General features: G+C 32.4%; 1 protein-coding gene across 1 annotated transcript; it reads left to right on the top strand.

Moving 5' to 3' along the window:
- Positions 1 to 11,294: 11,294 nt before the first annotated feature.
- Positions 11,295 to 21,877, top strand: LOC143255666 (hemocyanin B chain-like). The gene is made up of 9 exons (XM_076511701.1): positions 11,295 to 11,753; positions 13,409 to 13,629; positions 13,908 to 14,116; positions 15,849 to 16,245; positions 17,461 to 17,589; positions 18,776 to 18,910; positions 19,568 to 19,754; positions 19,960 to 20,183; positions 21,083 to 21,877. Exons 1-9 carry the CDS (start codon positions 11,549 to 11,551, stop codon positions 21,290 to 21,292), a joined length of 1,917 nt encoding a protein of 638 aa, XP_076367816.1. The 5' UTR covers positions 11,295 to 11,548; the 3' UTR covers positions 21,293 to 21,877.
- Positions 21,878 to 22,019: the final 142 nt, after the last annotated feature.

The following is a 22,019-nucleotide window of genomic DNA, read 5'->3' as shown; positions in this document are numbered from 1 at the left end:
TTCCACTGTGCACGAAATATGGTAGTAACGCGACATAAACCTACTAGGAGCCTGGAGACTTTGGAAAATAAACGTTAATTAAATATGTTTGATCATAACTTCCCCAACACCACGCACTTCATTTGTATGAGTACCTACTTATGGAAATCAAAATTATCCAGTATTTGTAAAATATTAGAATAAAAAATAAATGTACGAGCTTAGGTGTAATTGGATAATTTGTGTTGGTGTAAACACTAAAATAAATTTGATAAAGATAATTTAATTAGTTAGTTATTATAACAAATTATTAAATTAATGTAAGGTTCACTTGTTCAAAATGAAGATAGAAACATTTGTAATTTTGCTGTGTATCTGCTATTTACACATATAACGTTGTTTAATAACTAAAGATAATTACAAAGTTATTACTGCACATTTTTAGAGGAAGATGTAATTGAATAAACAGACAAAATGAGAAACACGGCCAGTATATTTACGAGTTAACAGAAAACTAAATATATGATGTTAACACATGGAGAACTAGTTGTAATTGTTCAAACGTTTCCGACAATCTTCAAAGAACATTCGCTGTGAAATTCTAAGCTATTACGGTGTAAAGGTTTTAATCAAATGACTAAATTAGTCTTCAGGTTTGTATAAAATTTAGTGTCCGGTATAATTCCTTAATAAGAATAGTTATATCACATACAAATGGTTTGGATGGAGTTATCTCAGAAGCTGTCGAGTCTTAAAATTTCGTGTAAATTTAAATATAATTAGTAAGTCTTGAGTTAGACAGTTTCACTCTGGAGTTCTTTTATAATCAAGCTAATTTCAAGCTATCCGGTTTAACTTCCTTCATAATCAAAAGTTGAAGAACTCCAGTCTAGAATCTCTTCATATTTCCCAGTAAAAGAAATTTAAATTAAATTTTTTATATTTCTAAATTAAAGCGATTCATTTGATGTTTTTTTTATACTTGTGAATTACATTAATTAAATCAGAATTTCCTTCATAGTTAAGAGTTAAGCAGTCTGATCCAAGGCCCACTTAAAGCCTGACTTCTAGTATCTGTGTCGTCCCGTAATAAGATAGTCCGAACAAATTCTTTAAGACTCCTTGGTTAATAAAGTCTTATATGAAGATTATTTATAGCCTAAAGTAAAGAATTACGAACAAAATTTCATGAGTTGTGTTTTTCATACTACTTTAAGGTACTTCAACTTAGATCTTCGTTTGATCTAAGGTCTTTGTTTAATCTTAAATAAAAACAACTTCAGCCTGTTCTCCTTTATAGATCTGTCCTAATAACGTTCGATATAACGTTCCCTTATTTCTCTAAGTTAAAAAAGTTCAGTATATTTTTTCTTTATATTTACAATTTAAAAACATTCGGCCGAGAGTTCTGATTCCTTTTTAGGTCTGAATTGAAGAGGTCCTACTTGTATTATCTTGAATGCTCTAGGTTAAACCAGTACAGAGTTAAAGCAGTCCAATTTAGAGATTGTTTTTAGCCCTGTGTTGAAGTAGTTTGATCTGGAGTTTGTTTAAAAGCTGAGTTAAAGTAGTCCGTTCTAGGATATTTTCAAATCAATAAATTAAATCAGACCATTTGTAGATTGCGTTGACACATAAATGTTGAAGAAAGATTCTAGAAACCAACACACTAGTTCATAAAATTATGTCTTTTTCCTGCATCAGTTAATATAAATTTAAAGAGGCCCGCCATAGCCAGGTGGTTAAAGCACTCGACTCGTAATCCGAGGGTCGCGGGTTCGAATCCCTGTTACACCAAGCATGCTCGTCCTTTCAACCGTGGGGGGGAGGTATAATGTGACAGTCAGTCCTACTATTCCTTGGTAAAAGATTAGCCCAAGAGTTGGCGGTGGGTGGTGATGACTAGCTGCCTTCCCTCTAGTCTTACATTGCTAAATTAGGGACAGCTAGCTCAGATAGCCTTCGTGTAGCTTTGCGCGAAATTCAAAACAAACAAAGTTAAAGATAGTTAGCAATAAAGAAAGGTTTTACGTTACGTATACAGGTTGGTAATGTTCGAAAAACCAATGTTTGATGTAGTGAGACAATACATCGTGCTTTGTTTGGTGTTGAATACCAATTGGACCTCAGTGTAATGCTATATTCCTCTACAACCTTCGTAATTTTTAAGTTTTGCGTACAAAGTAGCATAACAAAAAAATCCTTATTTTAACGTCATGGGTAATCCACATGCAAATTTAATATAAGTTTGTGAACTCAAATATCACAGGATTAAAATCATTCATTCCTTGAATTAATAGCATTGATAAAACCGAGGTAAAAAGATTTTTTAAAAATTTAATTCAATATTCATGTAACGTGATTCTCTTTAGGATCTAGAAAATAAATTTTACGTTTGCTGGTTTTGTTTTTAATTAAAGTGTTAAAAGAGCCTTATTTGCATCTGAAATCCTGCAAACATCTTTAATGAGAAATGCACATCATTGGTTACCGAATGAATGACGTGTTTAGGTGTTCTTGTAATTAACAGTGCCGCAAATCCAATTAGTTATATTATTTTCGTAACTGTCTTTAACAAGGCATTACCCAAGGTAGAGTAAGTATCTTTAGACCTACATGATTTTTAAAACAACATATTTTTACTTATTTAACAAGAAGAAAAAGACTATTCAAAAATTCTTCGTTGTAATCTATACACGTAAAACTGGATTCTTATATTAAATAGGAAGGTTTCAAACATACTTTCAATATAACTGAATAACTAAATAGATAGTATTAACGAAAACTGTAACATTGAATAAAAATTGCAGTTTATAATATATTAGGAATTAATGCTATATAAAACATGGCTTTTATCGTATCTGGTAAACAGTGAAAAGCCAGTTAAAATCATTGTTATTTCTATCATCAGTCTCTCGGTGTTTCATATAAAAACTCATTATTTATTGCCCAATAAATCCGACATGAATCACTTATATGCTTTAAAGTTTTTAACACTAAAATACAGGGTTCGACTCCTGCAGTGAGCACAGACACATAAATCAACGTGCAGCTTTGTACTTCGTCAAACCTTTTGAAACATTTTATTTCGGTAAGAAAAACGAACTGATTATAGATAACGTAAAATCTTTATAGTAAGAACGGCTTCAAGTTCTGTTTTAATTGAGTAAAGATATGATAATGCATTAAAAGCACACACTTTGTTTTTACTGGACTTGAACATTACAGTGTAAAAGTTTTCAGTTTATTTGCTATGTTGTACTATATTTCACACATATAGATCCCTATTAAGTAGTTATTTTAATATGAAAAGTTTGATGACTACTTTGAACTCATCCATTCCCGTTATAAATACTTTCATAAGACTCAATCTTTTTTTTATCTCTTTAGACAAAACTAAGTAAACGTTTGTTCTATTATAAGACCAGTTCCTACTATTTGTTTCTTGAAAAATGTTACGCGAAAATTATTTTGAATGTGGCCGTTATTGACAACTCGACAAACTTATCACCTACTATTCTTTTTAAGTGGACTTTTCTCATTTAGTGAAAATTGTGTTCAATATGTTTCATTGTTGCTATGAGAATTTGGATTGATATGGTCAATATGTTTATTTACAGTATACTTTTGACCTTTATTATGTCACCTTTATTTCATAGGATTCAAAAACCATAAAAGACAAAATGAAATATTATAAAGAGCAGATCGTTCAGTAGTTTATCATTATAAAAGACTCATATAAGTTTAACAAACTTATTGAGAAAAAATAAAACAATTACAGAAAACAAACATATGCCGTGGTGAAGTAAATGCATTAAAATGAACAGAAATTAACAAAAATCACAAAGTACAGATTTAATAAAAATAAGAATCTAAAACAATTACAAGAAACTTACTCAGTTCTAAGTGTTGGATTAAAATTAAGCGAAAATACAATATGCCAGCTTTTTTTCTTTAAAAGAATCTTGTGTTTCGCTTAAGATATATTTTTTTGTTTTTACTCGGGAAAACAAGTTAATATTATTGACAACTGACCGGTACCGGTGATGACGTATAGTCCTAAGCTTAATTCTATGGTCTGAAGAATTGGTTTTGTCGAAATTTTAGCTCGTGTAACTTTCTGCTGCCATATATTTGTTGAGTTAATGGTTATTGTTCCTTTAGTACACTTAAACAATAAGTTATCTGTGCTCTGTTCACTGCGAGGAATCGAACACTACATTTTAGCATTGTAAGTCCATAAACTTAATGCTGACCTATGGGAGAATTACTAAACTTGTGACTTTAGTTTTACGGATCAATATCATATTTACTCATTATCGTTGTATGTGGAATAAATAAATAAACCTCTTAGTGTAAGTTTCAAGATTAATGACTTACGATACCCTTGTTGTTTTGTTAGTCAGTCATCTGGTTATATTTATATTATTTTTTAATTAGAAGCGCGCCTAATGTCGCATATAATAACCATGCTAGTTTGTTGCATCTTTTAAATCCGTGTTGTTTTCTACTGATCGAGCTCATAACGATTTCTTTATTATATTTCAAAACGTCATTAAGCACATACATAAATTTCTTTGATACTGAACCTAAGCTACATAACAGTTTTTAACATGTTGGCTCCCACACGACCCACCAGTGAGTCGTGCTCTATTTTCTTTTTAAAGGGCCACTTATTGGCTGGGACACAACAGCTACATACACACTCTTTCTAAAAAAAAAAGTGATTGTAAAATGACTAGTGAAATCCTGGAAAGTATCGGTAAAATTGGCTTGGAAGCCAATGTGTTAATTTTGGGCGTCTGAAAATGTTAAGTAGCCTTTATGTTGTCGCTGTTTTTTTACACTTCTAATTATAAACACATATACATGTACACATATCTCAATAAGTGTGTATAATTACAAAAAATGAGTCTTTGAGCGTTTCGGCTTATGATGCTTCTAACGGTTAAATTACAATAATCAGTCTTTTTTGTCATGTTAAAGTAGCACGATAATTTATAGATACTAACGAAATAAGCCTAACTTATAAATATTGAGCCTCGTGTGTCTAATTAAGACGCTTCGATTTGAGTCGTTATTGCCCAAAATAGGAAAAGTAGAGCAGTCACGCTTGTTTCTCCTAATGTGTATTAATAATTGCGTTCTCAAAACTAGGCTAAGAAAATTATGATTGTACATAGTGCCCTCTAGTGGAAGCATTAGAAATATATAAAACTATTTTCGTATATTTCATCAAAATAATAGTTGTTGTTTGTTATTAAGCACAAAGCTACGTGAAGAGTTATATGTGCTCTGCCCAAAACGAGTTTCGAAACCCGATTTATAGCAATAGAAGTCCGCGGACATAACCACTGTGCCACCTTGGGGGCAAAATAATAGAAAAATAAAATCTCCGTTCCAACCAAAATTCATAATTTCATTCAAAAATTTAAATTTGTATTATGGTAATGCAACCAAAGTTCCTCTAACTGATGTTTCATAAAAGAAACTATACAACATGCGCTAAACAAGCATTTAAGCAATTAGAATATGCTAAAAATAAAGTAGAAAAATTCACTCTCAGGTTATTACATTTAAGTATTCTTATATTTCTTTTCATCAATATCGCTTTCATATATTAAAGTTTAAGATAATGGAACAATTGTACTTCAGTAAAGAATAATTTAGTTCCGTGAAGCAAACATCAACTCGTGTTCTCTCTTTTATTTTTTTTTTAGACTTAAATATGAAAGATGTAGAAAGTGCAGTAACTTTTTCTTGCGATTGATAAAATAATTAGACAACAAATCATAAACCCAAATAGGATTTCAGTTGACTAGTGAAAGACTAAATAAAAATAATAATAAGTACACATCACTGTTATCGAAGCTTACTAAAATAACAAAAAATGAACAATTTTTTTATATTATAAATTTGAGTAAAAAAAATGTAAAAGAATTAGTGTTTACAGATCATGAACATTCTAATCACATGAAACAGTACGTAGAATTGTGATTTTTTTATGGAGCTGTAGACAACACAACTAAAAATTAGTGATTAATTTAAATGAGTTTAATATAATGGTTTATTATTTATTGATGTTTTATAGGATAATTTCAAACATTTTTTTTATATCGAACGGTTTTTACTTTCAGAAGGAACGTCAAGTTTCAAACGCAAAGATGATTTCAGTTGACGTACGACGTTTAACTGTATGAATATTTGCAGATGATAGTTATTGTAGCAGACATTAGGACTAGCAGTGACTAAATGATTTAAGTTATTTTCTCTTATACTTAAATCATAAAAAGCTTCTGCCTTCTTCACTTTGATCCTTATGGATGAGATTCTGTAGGCACGAAAATGACAAAATATATTAGATTAGACTTTTCTACAAAACTTTGCTGTTTGTAAAGCCGTTTAGGTCTAGAACATCTCTCAATATAAATACCTTTAGTGTGGAATATTATAAATGGGACAAATAACATTGTTTTGGTCCTTTAGTTTTATTATTGTTACCCATATGCGTAAACTTGAATATATCTTCACGATCTTTATTAAACGTGAGATTTTTTTTCTCTTATTTTATTCTGCCTTATGAACAATAAACGTGCTTAGCTCCTTCTAAAAGTGAAAGTCGTAGAGATAGAAGCTTAAATAAACCAGTAAAATTATAATTTTAGTAACTCAAGTTATTATAAAAAATATTGTAATTTTAGGTACTTTATATTTTAGGATCTTTGGTGACTTTAAAAATCCCTAAAGTAAAGGAATGTACTTTTTAAATTTTAGTTTCTTATTGTCTGGTTGTTTCCCATTTTGAATGTCAAACGATATCTTTATAACAACAAATTCCTTAATACGTGGCATTTTAACACACTTAGATAAAATCTTCCGCTGTCGTGACTCCTTACTCCGTTCCCTTGGCAACGATATTCAGACTAGCGTCTGATTCAAAAGCTTCTAGTTTTTTTTTAGTACCTTGAGCCTCAATCAGAAAGTCCCTGGATAACAACAAGATTCTTCTTGTCATTCCCAAGACTTTGTAGAATAGAGAAGTATTTATAGAGAATAATTTTCACATTGATTGACCGTCACATTATAACGCCCCCACGGCTGAAAGGGCGAGTATGTTTAGCGCGACGGGGATGCGAACCCGCGACCCGAGTATTACGAAGCGCACGCCTTAACGCGCTAGGCCATGCCAGGCCCTGAGTAAAGAAGAAAAAACGCTACTGAGAAGAAATTTGTGCTCATGATTATAAGATGGGAAGGGTTAGAGAAGATAATATACAATAATGTGAAAAAACTGGAGATGGTTGAATTAGATAGCTGATATTTTGTTAAGATGAAAGAAAACTATTGAAGATAAGGGAGACAGAAAGATTATGAAAAAAACGCGCACATAGAGATAAAATAAAATATTATTCAGAGATTAAATGAAGAGCAAAAACGTATGTGTGTTTCCTTATAGCAAAGCAACATCGGGCTATTTGCTGAGCCCACCGAGGGGACAAAAAAGAAATAATGTTAATGTGAAAAAGGTTAACATTAAAACAAGAGAAACGGCCAGATTAGAGAGACTCCGAGAGTTCAAAAACTGGAATCATACTGACAAGAAAGATTAATAAAATCTGGCAAGAAAAAATAGAGACGATTCGGCTTAAAGAAACAGACAGAATGGTGAAAGAAGAGAAGCAAAGAAGACTGAGAGAAAGGAGGAAAAGAGATGAAGAGAATACAAAATAAAAGAGAGAGAATGATGAAAGAGAAGGCAAAAAGAAAACCTTTATTCATTAAACCAAACAGTTTATTTTAGCAGTTGTTGCTACCTCTTACTCCAGGAATTAAATCAATATTTAGTATCCAGTTTTTAAACCTAAGTGCTTTCAGATAGTAAGCCTGTAAGACAAGTAGATGGCTGTCTATTCGTATAACACAACAGGTTCAAGAGAAACGAGAGTTACAAGTAACGTTTCAACAGAGTTAACAACGTTATCACTAACACAATGATAGTTAGTCGAAGTGAGAAACAGATGAAGCCTTGTAAGAGTCATGCATTTTCAAAATTGAAGTTACCATTAAACCAGCAAAATTCCGCAAAATAATTTCTCTTCAACCAATAAACGGTTTTAAAGATGTTGAAACAATTTATTTTGTATGCCTTCAGAATCTATACTTTACGTTTAATGCACATGGCCTAGTTTTAGAAATAAAACTTCATTCAAGTAAGGCCAAAAGACCTGGCTTATATATATATATTTAAAATCATATTAAACTCACTTGTTTTCAACGAATTTTACTGCAAAACAACTTTAAACATGGAAATCATTTTGCTTTAGTTACAATCCGTGACGTTAGGGGAATAGATCAAGACTCTTTTTTTGGTAATTAAATACCCTAATAAACCACATATAGTTAATAAATATTCTACTATCGTTTCTTCATTTTCCACTTTTAAAATCTTAATATGCGTTCGCAAACTTTTTATTTTGAAATTGGCATTTTTTTACACTCACTGGCTTAATTTATGAATAACTTATTTTTGTATGCTTAGTTTTTCTATAGTTCTCTTCAAACAACTCGTTTTATATTTAATCCGCTTCACTTTTATTTTGATACATTGCCTGAATAACCAGCACAATGTCATTTTCGAAGAAATAATTTAGCATAAGAATAACCAAAATTAAAATTTCATCAAATAAAAAAAAACGAAATATAATCTATCAGTGTTATGATTCTTCAAGTAACAATTAACATGAGGATAACGAGAAGTGTTTGATTGGAAAACTTATTTACTTTTATACATTTAAATCTTATATTCTACCTGAACAATAGCCTTTAAAGTAACTGTATTGTCCTAGTAGGACAGCAGAATGTCTACGGGCTAAAAACCTGGTTTCGATACCTTGGTGGGCAGAGCACCGAGCACCCTTTCTGTTTAACCACAAACAACACTTTACTCACTCAATTCGTTATATTAAGAATGAATTATTCCATATTAAAGTACTTAATATCTCTTTTATTAGTGGTCACAAATTTTCCCTTTGCTGACGTACATACTTGTGGTTAAGTAAATGTTTTATTTGACATGTTATCGGCAATCAAATTTATTAAACATATATATATATTTACCTATAATTATACCTATGTACCTAAAATTGTCTTTTTAACTGTTTAACTTTTTTATGTCCTACGCTTGTCTAAACTATTTACAAAACAAGGGCGTGTATACAAAGTCTAATGTGAGTAGTTCATATTAAAGATTATCTTGAATTTACACAATTATAATATTCAGAAAATATTATAATTATTATTATAATTATTAAGAAAATATTATTATAAGTATAACTAATACTTATTTTAGAGCTTCACAAACTTATTAACAAAGTCTCTGTACCTTTTTCTTGGAGCACAATTTTATAAAATAATGACAAAACATTTGTTACATATTTTTTTTAAGTTTCTACTGATATGTATACATATACACGTGGTTTCACAATTAACACTGTTTGCTTTACTTGCTAAAAAAAAGCTAATGGAAAAACTGCTAGAGGAAGCCACTTTATAAACAGGAAGATCTTATCCTCACGTTTCAGAGAATTCAGCCTCAGACATAATTATACAATCCTTTGATTGAAAACACTGTCATGAACTATCTTATACGATAAAGCTCCGTAATACGACTCTTAAAGTTTATATTACGATCAAGAGATTATAACACTAAAATTCATGATTCGATTTCTCGGGTAGGCACAGCACAGATAGTCCATTACGCGACTTTGTACTTAATATCAGCAAGCAAACAAACGTATTGCTTTTGATATCAACGTCTATTTTAAGTTTAATGTGATAGCTGTTGCTTTCGTCCTGCAAAGCAACACAATGAGCTATTGCACTCTGTCAGTGGTGAGGGATCAAACCCCGCATTTTAGTGTTGTAAGCCTGAAAAATTGTCATAGGAAACAAAAATTATTGATCATCTATTATATATATATATATGTGTATGTGTAGAAACGTACATTAAAAACAACCTTTTTAATCAATCTTCAGATCGTTTTATAAATGAATTTGATACTTGTTGTTCTTGAGTATTATGACCAGTGAAAAAACTCTTATGAAGTAGAAATTTAAAGAAAGTTGACTAATAAAAAATTAATACACTTGTTTTTACAGAAATTTAATTAATAAGAAATACTTGATCTTTTGTTGTTGTTTTTTTTTGTTTTTGAATTTCGCACAAAGCTGCTCGAGGGCTATCTGTGCTAGCCGTCCCTAATTTAGCAGTGTAAGACTAGAGGGAAGGCAGCTAGTCATCACCACCCACCGCCAACTCTTGGGCTACTCTTTTACCAACGAATAGTAGGATTGACCGTCACATTATAACGCCCTAACGGCTGAAAGGGCGAGCATGTTTGGCGCGAATGGGATTCGAACCCGTGACCCTCAGATTACGAGTCGCACGCCTTAACACGCTTAATGCTTGAAATAAACAATTATTATTCAAGACTTAAATAATACATAAACCAAGTTAATATTAAACAATCCGATGCAAAAAACAAGAAGAAATAAAATAATTCTTAATATTGCCATTTAAACTGAATATTTTACTTACTAAATGAGATATTATTGTTTTTACAATAACTCAAAATTCATATATACATATATGAATGATAAAAATTAAAACTCCTCCTCCCTCTATCTTTCAGGTGATTGGATAACAAATGTATTCGAACAATTCACGAAGCCATGAAGTGAAATAACAAAAAGTTTTTTCATGAAGAGAACAAACTTTCTTCTAAGTATCTATATATGGTTATCACTGAATAGGTTTACTTACATAATGTTATCACTAAATAAGTTTATCTATATAATGTCATCACTGAATAGGTTTATTCATATTTTTAAATTTACGATTTAATTACTTTATTGTGAGAAATATGTCTGGATGGGTATAACTATTAATTTCTTTGGTAATCGCTTATATCACTAATATCTCTTCAGAAAAACGGTATATGGATATAAACAGAGGCAACGTTTACCATGGGAGGGAATTTCCTGTTATTTATCATTTCTGTTGATCTCTTATTTATAGAGGCGATTCGGTCCGACTGTTGCCAGGGCGCTTCCCAGTATACCCACAACTGCCCATTTGCTGTGGACTGAATTGTCGTGGCTTCTTGGAATTGCGTATCTCGGATAATATAGGCTGCTAAAAATACTGACATCCTGACAAAGTCACAGATGTTATAGTCGTATTTAGATATACCTGTACTTCCTTTCTTACTTTGTAAGAAATGTTTTTAAAAATACGTGTTTTGTATAGTTCGTTCAGCAGACGCAAGAAAACATGGGAGGCTATATTTGGCTGGTTAATCAGAATACTTTGTTGCATGAGTAAATTAGATCCATCGCTCAACTGAGTTATTTCCTAGAATTGAACTCTCCTATCGCAGTTATTAAGGTATAAAAGCCGTTCATTCAAAAGTATTTTTCAGAGAGAGACTGCTGCGGTGCATTCTATTGGGTCTCAGAAGAAAGGACTGGAACGAGAGTTAATCAGTAATAGTCATCCTTCGCCGCCATCATGGTGCTCAGTGTCCTACAGAAACAGCTCCGGGTGCTTCCTCTTTTTGAGTGTGCCACTATTCCCACCAAGGAAAAATTTGCTCTGAAGGCCTATCGAGACCACAAATTTGAAGGACTTGGTATCCTTGGGCGTGGTCAGCTTTTCTCTCTTTTCCATGCAGAACACTTAGCAGAAGCCACCAAGCTCTATGAGGTGCTAATTGGTAGGTTTTTGTTTCTATTAATCTTCCCATTACCTCCCCAATCCACAACAACACAGCAATAAGCCTGAAGACTTATAGTACTAAAAACTAGTTTTCGATAATCTTTGTAGGCACGATACAGACAGTCCATTGTGCAGCTTTGTGCTTAACTGCAAACAACAACAATCCTACTGTGAATTAATCAATAATTATATAAAGTATTCTGGCAATAACACTTTAAATAAATGTTGTAAAAAATAAGGTCTGAGAAAATTAAACTAAATTCAAATCATATGTTTCAAACCGGCTAAGATCGAATGAGAATTTCATGACTACTTGCAGATTAAATGAGTGAGAAAAAAAATTGTAAAAATTTTACATGCTTAAAGATGTCGCGTGAGAGAAATGGTTTCCTCAGGAATATTTTTGAATAACGATGTGGAATTAACAATTAATTACTGAAACTTGATGTGGAATTTCGTGCAAACATTATTTTTGAAACCTAACTAAAAAGTGTTTTCTAGGAAAGACGAATAAACATATGTATAGATTATCATTCTTTATCAACGAGAGGAAATATAACTATCAATTGTAGTTCTCTACTTTAATGATGTGGAACTTGTTATGCAATTTGCAAAATGCGTTTCAAATTCCAAAAATGTTTGATTGCCCTCCTTTAGATGTGGAATATTTTCTGCAAAATCTACATCCATCTCAGTGTTTTTCTGATTGAAATAAAATAATCTGCACAAGTTATCAAACTTTAATTTTAACACATGGTGAGATTCCCTTCATCTGTTAATATTATATCACAGGTTTCAGAGTTAATGTTTTAAGAAATTTAAAAAAAAATATTTGTTTTCTTATTTTCAGAAGTTTGTAATTTCTTTTTGCTTTGTCTTTTAAGAACACGTATTACTTATTTAACTGGAAGAAGCAAGATTCTTTTGAGGTTAATAACAGGTATTGAAATAAGGTAACAGTTAAAAGAATGTATGCTATTTCGGAGTATGTAAAACTTCTAAAAACTAGAAATTTAAGCTATACAGTATAAAGATTAAATATATTAAGACGTTTGAAACGTGAAAACTCGGAGCATACGTTTGGGCTTTTACTGTAAATTGATGTTTCTACAAGTAAAGACTTTATAAGTATATAAAATTGTATGAGAATAAGTTAACCACTAATGTGTGGGCACAAGTTCGATGGCCATCCCGTAGCACAGTGGTATGTCTGGAGATTTATACTACTATAAACCGGGTTTCGATACCAGTTGTGGGCTTTGTGCTTAATAATAATAAACAAGTGTGATAAAAACACCTTGGGAAGTTTTAATAGCGCTCTTTGATCTCGCATGTAAAGCTAAGAAAAGTAAAATAGTTAGGAAACATGTCAAGATATTTCCCATCATATCCCAAAAGAACAGTGTTTTTATCGACCTTACTTTCTTCCTTATATGCTTCCTTAAATAGTGACCAATGACTAAAATATATCCGAATCGGAGTTAACAAAATATAGAATGTTTGCTCGACTCGGATAAGCCAATAAAAGATAAGAAAGATTCTACCTTTACGTTTCACATTATCAATGAAACAATATTATACATAATTTTGAATGAGAAATAATCATAAATAATCTTTACTAACCATTTATTTTTGTATTTTCAAATGCAACAGAGGCTGAGACGTTCGAGGAGTTTCTGGATTTGTGCCATCAAGTACGCGATTTTGTCAACGAAGGTCTTTATGTATATGCCTTGTCTGTTGCTTTGCTTCATCGTTCAGATTGCAAGGGAGTTACTCTTCCACCCATTCAGGAGATTTTCCCTGACAAGTTTGTACCTGTGCAGACTTTTAACAATGCCTTGAAGGAAGCCTTCACGGAACCCGACAAGGAGGTATGAATTTCATATTGAAAGAGTTCACTATAAAATGGAAAATAAAATTTCAGTTCCTGTTTACGTTTGTTTCTAACTCCAGCCCTGTCGAAACTTAACAATTTAATTCTTGTATCGTGAGCAGTATATGAAGTTTTATTTTATCTTTATTAAAAAATAAAATATACAGCAATGAATGTTACACCTAGACCAATATTATAGCAAGCTATACATAGAATAATTTATTGGCAATTTCTATCAAATAAAAATATTAAAAATATATATTATTATTCATGCAGAAAGAGATCATTGTTGACATGCAATCAACCGGCAATATTCGCGACCCAGAGTATAACATAGCCTACTATCGAGAAGATATCGGAATTAATGCTCATCATTGGCATTGGCATCTGGTGTATCCTGCCACCTGGCGTCCAGAGGTAACTGGTAAGGTTAAGGACAGGAAAGGAGAATTATTCTATTACATGCACCAACAGATGTGTGCTAGGTAAGAATCGATTTTATATATTTTGAAGTATAATAAACAAATACATTTTATAAAGACAAGTAGGGATCGATACATACACATAAACTAGCTGTAATAACATGTTTTGATGCTACAGAAGGAATTAAAACAAGAAAGTCAAAATCACAAAACTGTGTTACTTAAAATTTAAGACGTATCCCAACTTGGGCTCTGATTAATATAATTACAGTAATTTACGAAAGAAGATATTTTTTTTAAAACTTAAACGACTCAATTTTAGTGGTTTAGACTTTTCTTGTAATATTGAACTTTCTATATTACTATAGCTAACTAGATTATATATACATATATATCGTTCCCGACTCATCTTTATAAAATTAAAAAAATATTATCCTTGTTTCTTTCCTTTCTACTAGCTATATTTTGTGCGCCAGTAATATCAAAGGTGGAGTGCGCGTATACCCGATTCAATTTTATTCATTAGAATCTCCATCAGCCTACTCTCAAATCTGGGAATGATAGCAAATAAAAAAATAAACATATCCTATTTTAAGTTGGTATTATAACCATTTTAACACTTAAAAATTTTGATAACTGTGGGCAGGCAATATTTTTATGTAAGATAAAAGGGCGTGTTGGCGGTGCTTAAGCAAGAGCCCCCAGTACACCTTAGTGCTAAACCAGTACAAACTTTTAATAAAGTAGCGCCATCCTAAAATAAGTAAAGCCCTAATGTTTCCGAAGTCTTGTAAATTTTTATTTTTACCAAAGATTTTTCAAAACTTATATATCCAGAATAAAATAAAGACTTCTTAATTCAAAACGCCAAGTTTCGAACTTCCACCATGACTAAAATATGTTTCTGAATTCGTTCTATCATATCGATTTAAAAAGTTTTTGATCTTGTTTTTTTTTGTTTTTCTTATAGCAAAGCCACACTGGACTATATGTTGAGCTCACCGAAGGGAATCGAATCCCTGATTTTAGCATTGTAATTCCGGGGGGCATTTTTTTTATCTAAAAAAATGTTTACCTCATTTGGTTTACGTCTTCTTAGGCACGTCTCCCGCTGGTACAGAGGTAAGTTTACGGATTTACAACGCTAAAACCAGGGGTTCAAATCCCCTCAGTAAATCCAGCAGATAGCCCGATGTGACTTGTCTGTAACAAAACATACACATTTCTTAAACACGTCAATACTGAGTCAAATGTGACAAAATGACTAGTGTGTTCGGGCTGTGGATTTTTAGGATTCATGGTTTGCAGTCTGTTGCTGAAGAAACGCATTCGTATTTTTAGGTTATAGGTACGCTATAATGATCAAATCCCATCGTTTGGTTAGATAAAAACAAGACTTGACGTTAGAAGCTATTGACTAGCTACTGCCTCCTCCCTAGTCTATCAACTCAAAATAGGAGTGACTATGTGCAGATAGCTTTTGTAGTTTTGTGAGAATTTTTTTGTGAAATATCATCAGTAGCTCATATTCTACAAAAACGCGCCCGATTTTAAGTTAAAATTCGCTACCAACTTCATTACTAAAATTACTACAAGCTTAATTTCATTGTAAATAGAATAAATGAATTATTTTCATAAGTGAAATCCTTCGTTAGGCTAGTAAGGAAAGAAATTGCTAAAAAGTATTCTCACTCCCACCGTGACGTCATACAGTCGAGCTATATTATAAATCAGTTGTTCATTTACTAAAATGTTCAATTTAAACACTAAACCGTTGTTCTAATTTTCTTTACAGATATGATTGTGAGAGACTGTCCAATGATATGCCCAGAATGGAACCCTTCCACAACTTCCACAGTCCCTTGGAGGGCTACTCATCCCACCTAACCTCTTTGATCAACGGTTTGTCCTACCCTTCACGACCTAAAGGCCTAAAATTGCAAGACCTGAAGGAAGTTTCTGTCCAGGATATGGAGCGATGGAGAAGTAGGATATCTGACGCTATCCACATTGGTCATGTGCAAGACGAGAACAACCATGAGTATTTGCTTGATGAAACTCATGGTATTGACATCTTAGGCGCTATTATCGAAGCTAGTCACGAGTCAATCAACCAACACTTCTATGGCAGCATTCACAACTGGGGTCACGTGATTACCGCTAGAGTTCTTGACCCCGATGGTCGCTTCCACGTAAGTTTAAGATAATATGTTACTTTTCTTTAGTATGTGCATGTGAAGAGTCTGGCTCCTAGTGAAGGCACTGAAGTAAACCACAAAAACATGAGATTTTTTTTCTATTTTAAATGTTAAATATTAACTTGTTATGGCAACTATTTTAATGCCTTTCGTTTGTAAGTTCCCTACTTTGTATATACTAGCCCGGCATGGCCTAGCGCGTAAGGCGTGCGACTCGTAATCCGAGGGTCGCGGGTTCGCGCCCGCGTCGCGCTAAACATGCTCGCCCTCCCAGCCGTGGGGGTGTATAATGTGACGGTCAATCCCACTATTCGTTGGTAAAGAGTAGCCCAAGAGTTGGCGGTGGGTGGTGATGACTAGCTGCCTTATCTCTAGTCTTACACTGCTAAATTAGGGACGGCTAACACAGATAGCCCTCGAGTAGCTTTGTGCGAAATTCCCAAACAAAAAAATTGTATATACTACTCATTTACGACAAATCTAATAAAATATGTATTTCACAACACTTACTAATACTTCTTTCTCTAAAGTATCCCAGTGGGTCAGAGGTAAGTAATAATAAACTCCTAGGTTTGATACACTCTAATAGACAGAGCGCAAATAGCTCGTTCTATAGGTTTTCGCTGAAACTAAAATCTACCTTCTGTATTTATTTATGAAACAATGAAAAAGAGCGCAATTTTTTTCAAATGGAGAAAACATTATTTATGTGATATATTTTCCATACTTTTGCTTCGGTATACACAGCACAGCTTTATTGGACACACCAAAAATGTTAAAATATTAAAATAATTTTCATTTTGGGTCAGACCCAAAAACAGTAGACTTCCTGGTCCGTTAACCATTAGACCAAGTCTGGTCCCAAAGTAGGCTTACTTGTGTTTAACGTACCAAGACCTGTTGCTGCTAACACGCGTACTTCATCTTGAGACCATTGACATGTTACAAAGTGATTATTAAAGTCCACTATGCGGTCAGACAAGAGTAGCCCAAGAGTTTGCAATGAATGTTGTAGACCAAACGCTTTTCATATAATTTATTAGCTCAAAATGGAAAAGATCATATGCAGTTAGTTCTTTGTATTACCTTACGAAAATCTTTAAAGCAAGCTAACCCATTTTACATTCTATAATGTGTTGCATTGTTTTCATAGCTTTTTTATCGTGAAAGCATTTCCAAGTTGTATATTATATATCTTTCACTTTCCAGTTGAACCCAGGAGTAATGAGTGACACTGCAACCTCCCTAAGAGACCCCATCTTTTACCGTTGGCACAGATTTATTGATAACTTGTTCCAGGACTACAAGGAGACCCTACCGCACTACAAAAAGGATGAGGTAAATGCATATCCTGTCGTTAGGCGAGAAGGAAGTCATTCATTCACTTATGTCTCTTTGATAAGAAGTCAGCAGTTACGAATATGAAGAAGTCTTGGAATGAGGTCATCTTTTTGCATGTGACTAACTGCTGAATATCAAAGTTAGCATTAAGACTTCAAATTTCTCTATTTTTAGACAGTTGTTACTGCAATATTTAATGGAATCAAAGTAAAACGTGACGTCCACCTTGTTACAACAGTTCTATCATAACATAAAGATTCTTACAATGTAACAGGTAGGCATTAACTTCAAGAACATTTGTATGCTTTAAACCTAAAAGAACTCCACACACATTAATATATAACAACATAACGTAAAACAGATTATTATGGTTCTCATTTATTACATATTTTGATGTTTTTAGGAAATATGTCTTTCTCAAAGTTTTTATTTATCAAAACACCTTGGTATTTCATCTCTTTGGGAGATGGACCTCCTTTATCATGGATAAACTTATTGTATTTGCATTAAGATGACATAAGCACTATTCAGTTTTTGCTGATTTAAGTTTCATTCTGCTATATATATAGATATGACTACATGATCCCAATATTTCCATTCCATAACAAAAAATAAGCAAAAAGCCGGGGTTTTAGCTTTAAATTAAACCTTCGGAATATAGATTTCAACAGTTTGGTTCCTATGATGGTTATGGTGTTTTTTGTTTTCTTTTGTAAGTAAACATAGTTATTTCGATACCCGTGGTGGGCAGAGCACGAATAACCCATCGCGTAGCTTTGTGCTTAACTTCAAACAAACAAATAATACACAGAGAAAATATGATTTCATGAAAACAGCACCAACAGTATTTGAATCAAACCCTATCGGACTAAATACATACTTCTATCACTGCTCAAACAGTTAGGCTTAAACAGTGTGCTTAAACACACTGGCATATTTGATTTGCTTTAATACTAATATAAATCTTTGAGATTTCAGTTCTATAATATTAAAATTTCTCATGTAGGCCAATATAATACATATATAGCATTCTTTATAATGTAAAATATGTCCAAAACTTAAAAACATGTTTAATATTGTAACTGCTTTATACTTTGAAACAAAAAACATGCTTTTAGTCTATTGTACTATATAGCCCAGATTTTAAATTAAACGTTGTTTGTTTGTTTTTATTCCAATATAGCTTGAATTCCCTGGTGTTGAAATTACGAATGTTATCGTAAGTGCCGAACACGCAAATAACATCAACACATTTAAAGAGAATGCTTTGCTCAACCTTTCTCACGCTTACGAATTTGGCCGAACTGGAAACGTCAAGGTATAACTTTAGCAATTTAACATAAGTTCTTGGGTCTATTTCTTAATATTTATTTTAAAACACAAATATAAAGAAAGTCCTTCCATGATTAAGTTTGATTCCATAATAGATATAACTTTTCCTAAGACTGATTTTGTCCCGTTAATTATGTTTTCGGTTTTTAAAAACGTCGATTAAATACAAACTTACTTATATAATACAGCAGTAATTTTAGGTAATAAGATTGCAATGATCTCAAGCTATTATTGAGTCTAAATTATAAATTTACACTAAGATGTTTAACACAAGATCGATTCAAAATTTATTAAATAGACGTCGCTAAAAGTACTTCAAAACATTATAAAATGAAATGAAGTCTTTATTTTCTCAGAGCGCTGTTTCAACCATGAAGACATTACTTAAATGAAACGTAATTTCATTAATTATCTCTAGTTTCACCCTAGTATCAAATTTAAAATCTTTAGAATTAGTGAGGAACTTGTCGTCATTAAATTACAAATATGCAAGTAAAACAATGACCACTTTGTCTATTGTTACATGACATCATAGTGTATATGATACCCGAACTTCAATGTCAATTCGAAAGAAAATATTTAATGTTTTTAGTTGCAGTTCTTGTCTGAGATTTCTAAAAATATTATTTTCGTAATCATGTAGGTTCGCTACAATCATCTGAGTCACGAATCTTTCGACTACAATATTGAAGTTGAAAATCACAGCAACAGGACCAAACCAAGTACAGTTCGAATCTTCATGGCTCCCAAATACGATGAACTAGGCAATGAACTACAAACCAAGGATTTGCGTCGTCTGATGATTGAAATGGACAAGTTCCATCATGATCGTAAGAAACACGTTTATTTGAGCATAGGAACGCTACTCGACATTATACATAGATCAATAAGTTATTATTTTTAACTCTTATTTCAGATTGGTTTATCAGTGGTAGCTTTAAGACTTGAAAAATAACTTATATGTTTGAAACATTTTACTGATTTTCAAATATTGAAATTGGAAGTAACTGATCTGTTGTTTATCTCCTCTTACAGTGCACCCTGGCCACAACACCATTATCCGTCACTCCAAGGATTCCAGTGTGACTTTGTCTTCTGAGCGTACCTTCGAGGAACTGGCGCATGGTGAAGGTATAAATGAGCATGCCAATGAATATTGCAGCTGTGGATGGCCTGATCATCTCCTTGTCCCTCGAGGTAATGAAAAGGGCATGCCTTTCCACTTGTTTGTTATGCTGACGGACTGGCTACATGATCAGGTAAGTCCTTCTGTTAACAATACGTTTCTATAACTTAGTAACTACATTGAACGTTATACAAACTTATGAGACTGCTTAACCAGTTGACCAAATTATAAAAATAACCATACTTTGTTTTAATGTGTCCAAAAAGATAAAATAGAACTTTATGCACACAACACAAATGTGACTGTGATTTTATAGTGTTGAACATTAAAAAGCAAAGCATACGTTAGTTTTAACTATAAGCACGTGATTCTAAGAAATAACGCAGGAACAAAAATTAAACGAATCGTAAAATAAGAAATCTTGTACTCAGAGCACTTTCAAAAAGTGTACCTTCTTCCTTCAGGAGTGAATTAAACAAGTGTTTAATTGTTTTTAAATTAGATCGCGCTGCGGCTGAGAGTTAGATGTATCTTAGTGTAATTGATCGTTCGAGAAAACTAATATTATGAGGTTTACTTAAGTGATGTTCCCTGAAATAAATTGAAATGCTATTAAAAAACACAACTAATTATTGTACTTAAATGGAAACTAATAATCGGCCGTTTTCGGTAAATATTGTAATAATTGCATTAAAATGTTTTTGGTGCTTATTACGCTTTTTACAAGTATGTAAATAATTTGTGTTTCTTTGCAGTGTTTTGCAAACAATAATATTTGTCTAAGTTGTACGTTTTTATAGTACTCGAAATAAAAATCAAAGACTTGTGAATATTAATATCTTCATCTTAAATCTTATTTTATTAATTGGTTATATAACGATGATTTAACGCATTAGCCTCGTGCGATATAAGAACTTGAACAAATTTTTACTTCATGCACAAAATTGTAATTTCATTTCCAGTAGTTTCATGTACAATTCTATTCAAATATGCTTCGATATCTAGTGTCATATTGGATTTATTCCTGTGCAGGTTGGAGATCACGGAAAGACCGGTATCTGTGTAGATGCTGTCAGTTACTGTGGTGCTAAAGATCAGCTTTATCCTGATAGGCGGGCTATGGGCTTCCCCTTCGACAGAACTATCGAAAGTGATCACTTAGAAGAATGGATTCTCCCTAACATGAGAAATACAGTGATCACTGTCACTTACCACGAAGAAGTTCACAATGAACACCATTAAAGATCTCTGTGCCGTATCCTAGTGTACCTTCAATATTAATTGTTCCATACAGTTGTACCGTAAAAAACAAATAATCTAGAATGCGATGTTGACATAGTCTAATGAAATTGTATAACAAATTTAATATTTACCTCGTGGTTTCACTTTTACTTTAAACTATTAGCTTCTTCGATAATTCTCGGCAAGTAAAATTCATTTAGTGGTTCGATGAATAACTTGATTATAATGTTTAAGCGACAACATAAATGTATGAGGTTAATTTTAAATACAAAAATTGAATTATTCCACTATGTGTCGTATGATGTTATCCTCACATTCGTTGAAGTTTAACGCTCACGAAATGAAAACTTATAGTAAAGTTAAAGTAAGACTGTGATGTCAATTTCCATAAATTCTTTAATTTTATGCTTTCAGTCCACAGTACGAGATCAAATAATATACGTCAAAACTTATTTTATCCACCAGCTTGGATAATTTCAAAATTTTGGCTGAAGAATATTGCAACCTAAACATATCAGGGAACAGTTGAATGTAGCAATTTTAAGCAACGTAAGTAAAATGAAATAAAAATACTAATGCTGAAAACTGTTGAATATCTTTACTTCATTAGCCATCAATACGTTTACATGGGTAAATTGCTGATGTACAGATTTACAGGTGATTTAACAGTTGCAACATAAAAGAGAAAGAAAGATACACGTGGTGAAATTAAGGTTCTAACTGGAAA

The sequence above is a fragment of the Tachypleus tridentatus genome, chromosome 7, assembly GCF_004210375.1.
Source record: "Tachypleus tridentatus isolate NWPU-2018 chromosome 7, ASM421037v1, whole genome shotgun sequence".
NCBI classification, from domain to species: domain Eukaryota; kingdom Metazoa; phylum Arthropoda; class Merostomata; order Xiphosura; family Limulidae; genus Tachypleus; species Tachypleus tridentatus.
The sequence above is the reverse complement of the archived record's forward strand: the minus strand, read 5'-3'. Positions and strand labels throughout refer to the sequence as shown.

What these genes read in the sequence shown, in the direction of transcription:
- LOC143255666 (XM_076511701.1), top strand. Translation starts at nt 11,549, where the DNA reads ATGGTGCTCAGTGTCCTACAGAAACAGCTCCGGGTGCTTCCTCTTTTT. An exon ending in TCACGGAACCCGACAAGGAG is followed by an intron (nt 13,630 to 13,907) that starts GTATGAATTTCA and finishes TTATTCATGCAG; the next exon opens with AAAGAGATCATTGTTGACAT. An exon ending in CGCACTACAAAAAGGATGAG is followed by an intron (nt 17,590 to 18,775) that starts GTAAATGCATAT and finishes ATTCCAATATAG; the next exon opens with CTTGAATTCCCTGGTGTTGA.